This window comes from Monodon monoceros, unplaced genomic scaffold (genome assembly GCF_005190385.1).
Source record: "Monodon monoceros isolate NGI ecotype Baffin Bay Population unplaced genomic scaffold, NGI_Narwhal_1 Super_Scaffold_16, whole genome shotgun sequence".
Classification (NCBI taxonomy): Eukaryota; Metazoa; Chordata; class Mammalia; order Artiodactyla; family Monodontidae; genus Monodon; species Monodon monoceros.
Genome location: NW_021703772.1, coordinates 78,179,639 through 78,193,398, shown reverse-complemented (window position 1 = coordinate 78,193,398; position 13,760 = coordinate 78,179,639). Strand labels below are relative to the sequence as shown.

The 13,760-nt window shown below is 44.0% G+C and overlaps 1 protein-coding gene across 1 annotated transcript in view; it reads right to left on the bottom strand.

Moving 5' to 3' along the window:
- CACNB4 (calcium voltage-gated channel auxiliary subunit beta 4) overlaps positions 1–13,418 on the bottom strand; it is a 265,766-nt gene extending 252,348 nt beyond the window's left edge. Inside the window, exons 1-2 of the mRNA XM_029224871.1 lie at positions 13,040–13,418; positions 12,444–12,527 (exon numbers count right to left, since the gene is read on the bottom strand). Coding sequence (XP_029080704.1) covers positions 12,444–12,527; positions 13,040–13,099 — 144 coding nt within the window. The 5' untranslated portion in view covers positions 13,100–13,418. The remainder of the gene's footprint in view (positions 1–12,443; positions 12,528–13,039) is intronic.
- Between the last annotated feature and the right edge of the window lie 342 nt (positions 13,419–13,760).

The window sequence follows — 13,760 nt, the reverse complement described above, 5'->3', positions numbered from 1 at the left end:
TCCAAATTTATCTTTCCTCTTGTAAACCTTTCCACATCATCTCTTTGCTACATTCTATAAAGAATGCCTTCATCTAATACTTTCAATAATATTTGATATTGAATGACCCTATGTTTTATGAGTTCATCTCAGCAGCTAAGTGTCACTGGACTTCCGCAAAAACTACAGAATATAGTGTTTTCTACCAAGATGCATGAACTGACCACACACATCTGCAGACACAGACGTGAAGCTCTATAATACTAGAGACTGAAGGAACCTCAGAGGTCATCTAGTCCACCCCACTCAAACCCCCGTTTTGCAGACAGAAAAACAGAGGCCCTTGAGAACTATTAATTCAGGTAGCCACTCCTGTATTAATACTTGGGTGGTGTCCCATAAATTCATTGTTTAGTCAGTTATTTGAAATTTGGTACATATTTTCTCATTAAGAAATAATGTTACAACAGAACGTTAGACTCCCTACAAAATTATAATTAGGATGGGTGGTGGTGATGATAATACAACAGTGAGAATGTACTTAACATCACTGAACTAACTGTACACTGAAAAACGGTTACGATGGTCAATTTTATGTTACATGTATTTAACACAATTTTTTAAAAAATTCTTATTTAACCCATGAAGTGGATGAAACGTAATACAAGAAGGAAGAGAAGGAATGAATCCCACCATCTTGGCTGGGTCCACCTGAGGGTCCTTCCTTGAATAAACGTCTGATTAATTGCTTCTGCAACATCCACTTTCCCCTCCGTCTACCACTAAGCTCCCAAATTCCCTTAGGGAACTGGTCCTCCCCATTCTCAGTCTTAGTGGGGCTGACCCCAATCTCATCTCCAGGAGTGGCCAACCACTGGCTTCAGGCAGTCCCCTGGCCACAGTACTGGTTCATGAGCCATTTCAGGCCAATAAGATTCAAGAAGTATATGTGTGTGTATGTGTGTGTGTGTATTGTGTTGTTTCAGAGGGAGGGTGGTACCTCTGAAAACAAACAAACAAAGCCTTCTTTTCCTTTTTGCTGGAGCTACCATAAGAGAGCTAGCTCTTCCTCTGAACAGGGGAGTGGATGAATGGGAGACCCTGAGCCACTGTGGCCACTGCTGCCACCATGAAAAATGCCAAACCGAGGCCTGAGCGAGCACACAGAACTGAGCACAGAAGATCATGCAGTACTGGAAGAACTGCAGAGAAAGGGAACAGAAGCCCTGATGAAGTCATGAACTGGAACAAGCCATACCTGAAGCTAGCCAGACGTACTCCTGAACTCTTCACTAGCATAAGCCAGTAATTCTCTACTTTGCCTTAGCCAATTGCATTGAGTTTGTTTATTTGCAACTGAAAGATTCCCAACAGGTACAGTTCCAGAACAAAGTTTGAAATAAACAAAGTGTGTTCCTCATTCACTTCCCTTTCTGAAACCATCTCCCACCAGCCACTGTTTTTCTCTCCAGGCACCCAGTGCCCTCCTTCTGTCCCAAAGTCTCCATTCTGATATCCAACCCAGGCCTGCACTAACTCCCAAAGTGCTTCAGACCCCAATATTACCTTCCTCTTTCCTCTTATTTTTTCTATTCGCACCCCCATTCAAATTCATAAAACAAAAATAAAGAAAAAATACATAAATTACTATTAGTATCTTATCAATGAGACTAATGGGGGATTCAAAGTTTGGCCTTGGCTACCTCAAACTGTACAGGTCAACACGTATGCATGGGTGGGAGGGTCGCTGTTCGAAGCAAGTTTTGTGTACAGTCCTGGGGCAGAGGCAGAATGACGTCTGTTTCCCAGTGTAACCCTACAGTGAGATGCAGGCTGAAAGCACAGAAGCTGGCTTTACAAGGGGACATGTGATATGCAGGGCACAGCAAGTGCCATTCGAGGGCCCAGGGTTCAGAGTGTGACCCAGAGTTGAGGAAGTCTGGAACACAACTTGTCCAGAAAGGCTGAAGAGTATAGTGCTGTTAGTCACCTTTGAGATTTTGCCTGAGAAGCAGCATCTTAGTAAGAAGGAAGCAGTGTCCTCACAGATGAAGCAGAGCAACTGCAGCGGGAATAACCTCCTTCAAAGGCTTGTGGCAGCCAAGCTCAATGAGGGACAGAGTTGTGATCACCCCCTCAACTCAGAGATAATGGGCAGGCTATTAGGAGGCAAGGCGTTGCAGTCCTCTGTCTACAGCTAGGAGAAGTGAACAAGCAAAATGGGACATTATCAATGTCTCTACATCAAGACTTCCTTTCCAAGCTGCTTCTCCTTCCTCTTGCACCACATGATTAGTTAGTGACAATGGCCACATAGACCCACAGGCTGGTGGGGCAAGGGGTCCTTCAGGTTACACAAAGGAGAATTTAATAGGGAATGGTCAAAACAGAATGTCAGGGAGTGCCAGAGAAGGAGACCTGCAGCCGTATCACAGAACTTCATGGAGGAGAAGGTTCTAGAAGGGTTTAACAGATGGAAAGATCAGCATCAAGTGAAAATGGTGAGACCTTCTTCAAGGAGAAGGAATGGCATGACTGAGGGGGTGAGGGAAGAGAGCAGGAGTTGAGTCTGCGTCTGGGCAGGTGTGCTTGTAGCAGGGGCGGGGCGGGGGGGAAGTAAGGGGAGAACACAGGTGTGAAAGGACAAACAGACCCAGGGAGACTGGGGTCTCTGTTGGGAACCGTCCGCCTTGTTGAGGTGGGCTTGGGGACAAGAGTGAAATGAGCTTACCTGCAGGCAGTAAGTCAAACCACGATCACAGATGAATGACGAGAGCCCCTTAAGACTCCCACGAACGTTCACAGTTTTAAAATAGGCTGCTCGTTAACCCAAATCATCTAGAAACTGTTCGGATTTCACACAGTGGAGGAAGAAGAAAACAGGTGTTCTGGGGCAGGGCCCCAACCTATTCCCATCCACCTCTCCACACCCAGCCTGGGGGTCGGCTGGGCATCCACAGTGCCTCCTGGTTCTGCTCAGCTGCAGTCCCCATGGCACTGTGACATGCTCCAGGGCCGGTTTCCTGCTATTGTTGTTGTGGCTTCAAACAAGGTCACAGCTGTGTTTGGGGGCCTGGACAATGGTGGACATTTTTAGTGTATTTTGAAGTAGGATATATTTAAGTTTTGCCTGGTCTGCACTTTTTAAATAACCTGCCACACTCATTTTTAAAATGACAGCAGGGCTTCCCTGGTGGCGCAGTGGTTAAGAATCCGCTTGCCAATGCAGGGGACATGGGTTCAAGCCCTCGTCCGGGAAGATCCCACATGCCACGGAGCAACTAAGCCTGTGCACCACAACTACTGAAGCCCGCACGCCTAGAGCCCATGCTCCGCAACAAAGAGAAGCCTCCGTGATGAGAAGCCCATGCACCGCAATGAGGAGCAGCCCCTGCTCGCCGCAACTAGAGAAAACCTGCGTGCAGCAATGAAGACCCAACACAGCCAATAAATAAATAAATAAAATAAATTTATAAAAAAATAAAGTAAAACAAAATAAAAATGACACCAGCAAATGGACTTAATGTCACTGAATTATGCATTTAAAAATGGTTACATTGGTAAAGTTTGTTACATGTATTTTTCCACAATAAAAATATAAACATAATTTTTAAAAAAACACACCAGTATCCTTCCTTTTTTTTAGCAATTAACACTTTTTACGCTTCCTATGTAACAGAACTATTAAACAAAATACTTGCAAATATGAAATTTGCATTTTACCAGGTGAATTTAAAGCCTGAGCATCTCTACTAATGTATAAGAAACAGTAATAATAATACCCATGGTACACATTATTCTTACAATGTAGATTTGACAGTTTTTTAAAAGATACTATTTTGTTTAATTTTCATTTTACATGATCAAAAGAAATATTCACAGTAAAGTAACTGAATAAGATACCCAAATGAAAAACAGAGCCTTCCCTAATCAGAAGGTCTTCCTACAACAACCAAAGGAATAAAAAAAAAAAAAATCCCCCAAAAGAAATCACCCCTCAAGCTTTCTGAAATTAGCAGAGAATGTTTGCAGCTGACCTATTTCTCTCCCACAGGACTATGTTGATAATTGACTTTTGTCCCCCAGGGAAGTGCTCAAATATAATTGAGCAGCACCTGCCACATAGAAAGTACAGTTTTATACACCCAATAATTCTCATAAATATTGTACTTAGCTTGGGACTCAAGCACTCTGCTTTCTCCTTAATTGTACCTCTCAAGGAAGAAATATAATTACCAAAGCTGAGTTATTACAAACATCTAGATAAAAGAAGTATTTTGAATTGTAAGTACCCAAGACATTTCTATCACTAAAAATTATTGAAAATGATGGCATTGATCACTTTTCTTTAATCCTGACATTTTTCTTTAATCCCGTCGATCTCATCCTATTACATAAATCCCTTCTATAGATGAGAGTCACTCAGTTTTGTTCAGTCTTGATGACAAGGAGGCCAAGGTCAGGGATTTGATTTCCATGCAGGTCAAATAGTTTTACCCCTCCCCCCCAAATTCAGCTTTATGACCTGACACTGCAATTCCAAAATAAATACAAATACGATCCACCCAATTCAACACCATGACTTGAAGTGCTGTCTGGATCTAGGCTTAAGGAAAGGCAAGTCTCTTTCCACAGGCAGGTCAACATTTGCATTTAGACCAGGGGCTACGACTGGAAACCTTCAGACTGGTGTAGAGAATATGCTAATGAAATAATCCAAAACCAGTCACAAAAGATCACATATTATTGTATGGTTCCAGTTACGTGAATGTAATTTGGAATGAAATGTCCAGAACAGGCAAATCTATGGACACAGAGATTAGATCAGTGGTTGCATAGGGCTGGGGGTGGGAAGGAGGTTGGGGAATGACAGCTAATGGTTACAAGGTTTTTTTGGGGGGTGATGAAAATGTTCGAAAATTAGATTATGGTGATAACAGAATACAGCCTCTGAATTCCTGAAAGAATGACTTCATTTCTGTTCCACTCACACACACAAAGAGGCCAAATAAGAAAGGTGTGACCATAAAGCACTCCAACCTCAACAGTGAGGATTTTATCCACTTGTTTGATTTGGAAACATAATCAGCCTTTGAGCTGTTACCCTAGCACTAGGTCATGGAGAAGGAAGTGGGCCAGGACGATAAATTCATCTACGTGAGTTATTATGCATTTCCATTACTGTTGGTCTTTCCTGCATTAAAAAAGAAATTGAAAAAAAGATTTTTCCTAAGGAGTTAAAAAATAATATCATAACATTCAGACACAGTGAGCACTACAAAAGTTTACCATTTCTAGTGATTCTCACAACCTGAAAAAAATGCTGATTCTTTTCAAGTTTGTTTACAAAATATTTCCTCTCAAAACAAAGACTTCTGCTCCAGCAATTTAAATTGCAGCCCTGGAGAAAGATACCTCCACCAACAGAAAAGAACATAAAATGAGAAATAAAATAGGCACATTTTGTCATCCAATGATTACAGCGAAAATGATCAGAAAGATTCAGCAGATGTCCCTCAAGTTTTATGGCCCCATCTAAATTATACTTTCAGTAAATAAAGCTGAATGTCATCCCTTCGGATTCAAGTAATTACCTCTGCTCTGTCTATGGGTGTAATAAGAAAGGATATAGTAAAGAAAGTAGGAAAGTTTACAGAGCAGCATGTTTTTCTAGTTAAAATGAAAACCATCTTCAAGGAGTTTCAAAGCACCATCTATATTCAAGCCAGGTGTTGGTAATTCATCAGCCTTCTCGCTTTCTGAACGCCCGCTAAGGAAGCACACAGCTTGTCATTTTTGTTACTTGAAAGCAATAAAACTATTCCCTTAAAATTGAATCTATAATTTAGCCTCTTCATTAGTTCAGGCTTCTAATTCTCACCCTACCCGCCTCCCTGACCCCATTCACATGGTTGAATCCATGTAAAATGCCTGATGTCTGTAGTCAAGTTCATAACTTACACTCTTCTAGAACAAAGAGTGCGTGTTCTACCTCTACGTTCTCCTGGCTCAGTTAGAATGAGGACATGTAACTGTGTGAAGGCAGGACCATACTGGCTGCTTAAATCGGAATGGGGTTTTATGGGGGTTCTTTACAGATAACAGCCTAGCTCTTCTTGAGACTTATCAATTTGGTGGATTCTAATCTGGAGAGGTATTATCAAGAGAATGTGTCATTGGGGACGGTAAGGAAGTGCTCTGCACAGCCCACAGGGAAAATACTGGTGCAACAGCCTGGACTCAAAGGAAGTGAACACCATCCAGGGGCTCTGCCTATACCAGGCAGGGGCTCAGATGGTCCTTCTCTCACACACACACACACTCTGGCTGAAAAGGGCAAGCAAGCAGAGAGGGTGGCGCTGCTCTAGGAAGCACTCCTCTCCAAAGCATTGCAGAGGCCAAACATGGAATGCGGCCTGCACGCTCCACTCCCCACAAGTCTGTGGACATTTCCTGGGGTCTTCAGTGAACCCGAGTGAGGTGCAAGCCCACTCACCCTGGTTAGGGCTTATGCTTTCTTCTGAATCTGAGCTGCAGAAATGAGACCAAGAAAGGGCCAGACTCAGGGGACAACGATGAGCTTGGACAACGCCACAACCTCAGCCAGAAAAGATGGGTTAGAACTCGATCTGCTGAGCCCAGCTAACCCCACTGAGTTAGTAGGCTCATCAGGAGTGAAGAGACTCGTTTCTACAACTAGCTACTAACTGTAGTTTGTAGACAAAACTACATTCTATTCCACTCTGCCCTTGCTTTTTCCCTTGATGAAGAAACAGTCCCTGATCCTTGGTAACAACATTGTCTGGGGCAGCACGTGGAATAATTACAGGGAAAGGGCCACAGCAAAGCCAAGGTCATTTTCAGCTTCATTTTCACGCGGCGTCCTACAATTTTCTAGAAGGATTAAAATTTGAATCAGAATTTATGTAAGCTTCAATAAAATCTGATCAACCTAAACTGAAGGATACATAGTTCTTTATTCTATAAAAAATGAGATTTCGGGAACTCTGCACGCCACGAACAGAAACTCGGAGAAAAGCAAAAACGACTGCTTAACGGGTTAGCTGCCTAGTAATTAGATTTCTCAATCCGAAAGAAGCTTCATAAATTCAGTTCCATTTATTCAAGCCCAAGAGCCAGAACGAAGCACAGTTTGCCACAGAGGCAGAGTTCTGTTTTGTTCTATCAGATCTCAATTTGGGAAGATGCATTCCAGATAGAATTCACAAAGGAAATAGGTGTAAACTTTTCCTTAAGGTTCACTGTCACTGGATTATATCATTTAGCAAGGACACTCGACTTACAGAGCAAGTAAAAGCTTCCAATTTTGCTGATGAAAACGATTCATTATTATCTTCCAGGCAGCTAAAATATAATAATAGTTGTGCCAGTCCTGGCCTGTTTTCCTCAGATTCATCCTCTCCTTTTTCTGCTCTGCTTTCTGTCTCAGGGGGCCCATGGCCTGCAGGTTGTTTCCCAGACTCCCATGTCAGCTGGTGTCCAGGTCAGCCAGTGGGAGACAAGGCAGGGGTGGGGAGCACAAGAAAGGAGAAGCCAGAGTATTTCTCCCCATTTTCTCCACCTCAAGTGGCTTCTCTGACAGAGGCTGCATCTCCTCTGTGTCTCTTGCTCCTACAAACAGTACCCCACTGGTTCCAGCATCTACCAGGTGATTTTGGCCCCTGGGTTCTAGTTACAGTCTCCTCCCCTTGTCTTTGTACCTAGAGGTGATAGCAGCTTCCCGCTGTTGCTAACCTCTAGGTTTAGCTTTTAAGCCCTCCCCTCACCTATTTAATCATGTCTCTATAATTCAAGTCCCTCAGCTGTAAAAACTCAAGTAATTTCATCTTCTGGTTAGACTGGCTAATACAATGACTAGTACATTAGTAAGTAAACAAACAAACAAACCTCCATGAACCGTGAACCATGCAAACAAAAATTCCATCCCATGATAAAACTGGGAAAAAACTACAGTCTGCAGATTCTTCAGTGGTTGCTTTGCTCTTCACAGTAACCATATAAACTAGGAATATTTCTAGGCTCTAAGAGGAGTAAGTCCTTGTGTGTTTGTGTGCCTGTCGTGATTATTCAGGGATGAAGTGTGTTGTGGTGGAAAAACTGTAGAATCTGAGTGGGGGTCTCCTGTCTCTGTTCTGCCACTATCTACTGGTGTGACCTTGGTAAGGGCTTTATGTCCTTGGGTCTGTGTTTCATTCATCTAAAAATGGGGAATCAAAGTACTTTCCCTCCACAATCTCTTCCAGTTCTATAATTCTGTGATTCTAAGCTTATGGATAAATTTTGCATATATGCATGACTTCAAGTGTATGATTATTCTTAGAGCTGTGCACAAAGCATATACCTTCTGTTGATGAATCTGCATTTCATCAGAGAAATGTGTCTATAACCAGTGCTCAAATTAGAACCCAAAGAATATTTTTGCCAACTTGTTTTATTATAGTATCAACTTAGTACCTGAATGTGTTTTAGATCTCTACCTACAGTGTGGGTTCATTGAATTATTGTAATGATCATCTGATTAGCATAATCTGAAAAAAAACAGAAGGAACCTTGCTTTAAGGTAGATGGTTCCAAAGATGGCTGCAACAATATCTTCCATTCTATGTGCTCCTTTGTAAGGTGACCTTGACACACCCCATCAAAAGATAGAGTCTATTTCCATCAAAAGATAGAGTCTATTTCCCCTCCCTTTGAAACTGGGCTATCCCTTGGATTTGTTTTGACTTAGAGATTGCAACGAAAGTGATGTCATATAGCTTTTGATACCAGGTCTTATAAAGTCTACAGCTTCAGCCTTTGCTTCTTGGGATGGTCCTGCTTGGTACCTAGCCACCATGTTGGGAAGAAGCTCAAGCAACCATGCTGAGAGGCCCAGGTAGAGGAAAAGTGAGCCCTCTGCCAAAATCTCTACTTGAGTTCTCAGCCAGCAGCCAGCACCAACCACCAACCACACGTGTGAGGCTGTCTTAGACATTTCAGCCTTCCCAGTACCCAGGTAACACCACACAAAGAAGAACTGTGTCTGCTCAGTACACAGACATTTTTTTAAATGTTGTTGCTTTAAGTCACTAAATTTGAGGGAGGTTTGTTAGGAGGCAATTTCTCCAGATTAAACAAAGAGTTTAATATTGGAGCAGAACCTCATGTCTAAAATACATCAAGCTAGTCCTCCATTCATCCACTCCTTCATTCAATCAAATAAGTATTTACTGAACATCTACTATGCTAAGTGCTGAGGGCAAAAAGGAGACCAAATACAGACATGTCCCTGCCCTAGTGGAACTTGTTATCTGGATAGGGAGACAGACATTAACAAAAAAATCTAATTACATGTTAAATAATGAAATGTTAAATAAATAGTGATGGTACTATTGAGAACTGGCACAATGCACTCTGGGGTGAGGTAAGTGGCTAAGGAACTAACCTTAACAGGGAGGTTAGAAGAAGTGAAGACTAAACTTAGGTCTCAAGGAAGATTAAAAAATCAGCTAGGCAGAGGGGAGAACAAGAGCCCTCCACAGACACTCAGCATGTGCAAAGGGCCTATGGCAGGAGGGAGGGTGGTGTGTTCAAGATCTGTGTCCAGAGCTTAGAGATCATGGCTTAAGATGAGGCTGGAAGCTGGTAGGAGCCAGGCCTTGTAAGGCTCTGCAGTTCTCATAAAGGCAGACTTAACAAGGAGAGGTCAACAAACTGATCTCACTCTGATCAGATTTTCCTTCGAAAGCCAGTGGGGAGAAAGGTGGGAGTAACCCCAGTGAGAGTAACCTGTAGCATTCTACCACACAACCTGTATGCACAGTGCCACCCATGGGTATTTCATATACTCAGTACACATGGGCATTCTGCAGACACCCTAATTCCTTGCTCCATTTCACCGTATTATTTGTATACATCTATGTCTCCATAACTAGATCATAAAATCCTTTGGGTACAGAAGCTGTGTCTCATTCTTCTTTTCATTCCTATTCCACAGTATCTAGTGCAGTGCTAGGCACATAGCAAATATTTAATGTGTTTCCTAAAAATTTAAAACAATCTATTCATAAACAGCCTGTCAAAAGTAATCTCCTGAGACAAAATTCTACAGCCTTACTTGGAAAGCCATTCCAATGATATCAACACACATGAACACTGAAATTTTTTTACAAGCTCAAAGAATAAACACTGTTCTATTTGATGAGTTTGCCAGCTGTCCTCTGTTCTTTACCACCAGCCCAGATTTACCCATCTGATTCAACACAATCTTTTTTTTTTTTTTTTAGTAAGTGAAATCTTCCCCCTCCCATCTCTGTAAATGATATAGCAGAGAAATGAGCAGCACTGTTTTTATTGGTATCCTCACTATCTTCATCATGTGCAAAGGCATCACAGAGATTGTGAAATGCATCAAGAATTTGAAAACAATAAACCACTGGTCACTCTACAAATAATGAGTCTCTAGTAACATAAACAGCTGTTGTGCTTTTTAAAAAAATACTTTTTTGGCATTTGGGTGAAAACTGTTCAATTTAATTTCAAAATACACTGTTAAAGTTACATTTGGAATCATTGTTCATCTCTTGTCAAATAAATAAAAATCCCTCAGTTATTTTATTGTAGCCATTATAGAAGTTTATATTATGCCATTTAAACAAGATCATATATAGGATGCTTACCGAACTGTAAGTGCTCACAAAAATTATGTATTATTTTTGTGCAGAAAAGTTAGTTAAGATTGTGTATATAATACAATCACAGCTAGCTTCTGAATTTAAATTAGGCCATCTTATTACACCAACAAATCCTAGCCTATTTTCAGAAAGACTTATGAAATATATTTGTTCCAAAAATCTGCAATGGTTTAAATTACTCTCGAAATTATTTAGCATGAATACTTTTTACATTTTTAAGCCAACACATACCAGCACACTTAACAAGAACTTATACATGCATTATCTCACTTTTTCATTTAAATTGAAGAAAGAATAAGAATATTACAAAGGATATTGACGGCTCTGTGCTTGGAAGAATAAAACATTAGTGAAGTGATGGTGTAGCTGAACTCAAAAGTTTTAGTCAAACAGCTCATGGAATACACTGCTGTATAATTAATATTTCTAAGAAGTTGCAATAATAAAACACTACCAAAAATAGGCACCTACAAAATAACATAAACAAGATCTCAGTCACCTAACTCAATTTTTGTAACAGATGAAGAATGTCTTTGCTTTATTAAATACATAAATAATCTAAACACTGCAAAAAGGATAGAATATACTTTCGAATGAATTCAGAATCCAAAATATATTTATTTTTTAAATGTACATGCTTAGTACTCACTGAATTAAAGAGTCGTAGGAATAATTTCTATTTCTGCAGAAAATGAATGCCTATGTAATCAATATTATGTAAATATGCTCTATGGACTTTTTAGGAGAGGTCTGAGTCCAATTCTGAGTCTAATACCCAATTCGTCATGGATAATCTGTTTAAATTGATAACAATCACTACAGAAACACAGTGCAGCTGCCATCATAGGTTAAAAACACAATGATCTGAGTGACCCAGAGGGAAAAAAACTTCCCAATGTCACTCCAGCAGCCCACAGCGGAGCCTTGGGATAAAAACGTCGTGGTGCGATGACCAAAGTCCTCCCAGGATACCCCGAACTCACACACCTCGACAGTTTCTGTTCCAAAGAGAGATCAAGGTGATTCCCTTTTGCATGATCTCTCTAGCACCCAGCAGCTATGTAGGGGTGGTTTCTTTGCAGCAAATTAAGGAGCAATTTCCTGTGTCAAGGTAAAAGGCAACTCAGCATTCAGCTGAACCGGCGATTTTTAGCACTGTCAACACGCACTAGAACCACGCAGAAGAAAACCCCTAAGAAAACAAACACTAAGTGTAGCACCACCGAGACCCCCGAAACTGAGGGCCGGCCTTCGCTTATTCCGATTTAAACCAGATCCGCTGTCTTTCCCTAACTGAGCAAACCAAATAGGTCCCAAAGCGAGACCAAACTTTCTGTTCCAAATGTCTTTCATTTGACCAGAGCTCGGAGATGACAAAGGAGAGTATTCAAAATAGGGCAAAATAGAAGAGCCCTCTAACTCTCAGCCGAATCACAGCAGTTGTCCGGCCCCAGGGGCTCTGATCGCTCAAAGTCCAGTCACACGACTAAGACGCTTCCTCACGCATCGAAGGTGCAAAAAGAAATAACTTCCAGTCTTAAATTCAACGTCCCTGACCTAAACTAGGTCCCCGCCGGCTTGTGTCCACACCCACAAACTAACTTCCCAGGACCCGAAGACTTGGGAACCCGGGACAGAGAGTGAAGGACCAGCCGGAGCTCCAGCCCGCGGCCGAAAAGCGACGCGCTGAGACATTACCAGCCGCTCCGGCACGTGGGGGCCGCGCGCTCGGCTTACTGCCCAACCTGCTCCCCTGCGACCGCCTCCTACCTGTCTGAGGATGAAGCTGGTCGAAGTGGTGCTGCCATCGGATCTTTTCAACCTGCTCCTCCGGGTCGTGGTGCCTCGGGCCACCTGGACTCGACACACGGAGCCAGAAAGAACCCGGTGAGGACGGCAGTGTGGAACCGGTCGACCACCCCTGGCTAGAGTCCGCCTCCGGACACCAGATCCCCGGGGTCCCCCAGAGCCCGCACCCAAGTCTCCTCCGCGGTCCCCAGATACAGCCTCCACCCCACCCACCCACTCAAGCCTTGACGGCTGAAAAGGCGCCCGAGAAGAGCAGCCCGCGAGCACCCACCACATCCATTAACAAAGACTCTCAGGGTGCGGGGTCCGAGTCCCCGGCATGGGCTGGGGAAGGCTGCGGGCTCCGAGCGGGAGCGCAGAGACCCTGACGAGGTGAGAAGGAGGAGGAAGAGAAGGAGGAGAAAGAGGAGGGGCGGAGGAGGAAGGGACGCGGGGGGAGGGGCGAGGGAGCGGGGCCTCAGACTCCCAGGACTGGGGGCCACGCGCGCCGGGCGCGAAGGCGGGGCGCTCTAGGGCGGCCGAGGAGGGGGGAGGAGGGGGGGAGGAGGGGGCGGTACCTGCGAGGTGGGCGAGTGCGGCCCGTCCGCGGTCCCGTTCTTGGCGTAGGAGGAGGACATGGTTCACAGCCGCATGGCAGGCCCGGGCGCTGTGGGCGGAGGGCGGTGAGGCCCCCGGACGTTCGGAAGCGGGAGGTAGGGGAGGGCGGCAGGACTTCCCCACCCGCTCCCGGGACCGCGCCGGCTCCCGGGCTCCCTGCCCGCCTTTCCGAGAGCGCAACACCTTAAAGCGACCGAGACGCTTCCCCCGCGCCCACAGCGGGGTCCCGGGCAGCGGACCCCGCAGGCGCAGGTCCTGTGGAGGGGGCTTCTCGGAATCTCGCCTACCGGAGCCGATCGGGAGAAGCGCTCTCCCACCTAGCGAGCGCCTTACATCAGAGCTTTCCAGAGGAGAAAGGGAGGGGGGGAATCTGGGATGGGGGTGGGAGGATTAAAATAGTCTGCACAGTATAGAATGAGACAAAGGTGGCACGGTTCATGAATCAGGACTTTGGGAGGGACGCTGGTGCAGTGTGGCAGTGAGTGGGAAGAGCCGACCCGGCTGTGTGTGTGTGTGTGTGTGTGTGCGCGCGCGCGCGTGTGTGTGTGTGTTTGCTGCACTGGAATTTTAAAAGGGCAAGCAAGAGTCGAACCTTTCTTCCGCGACTTCACTCATCTGCCCACGGTGGTAAGGCATGGGGTTTTGTGGTTTGGTTTTTGTCGGTGTTTTTGTATTGTTTTG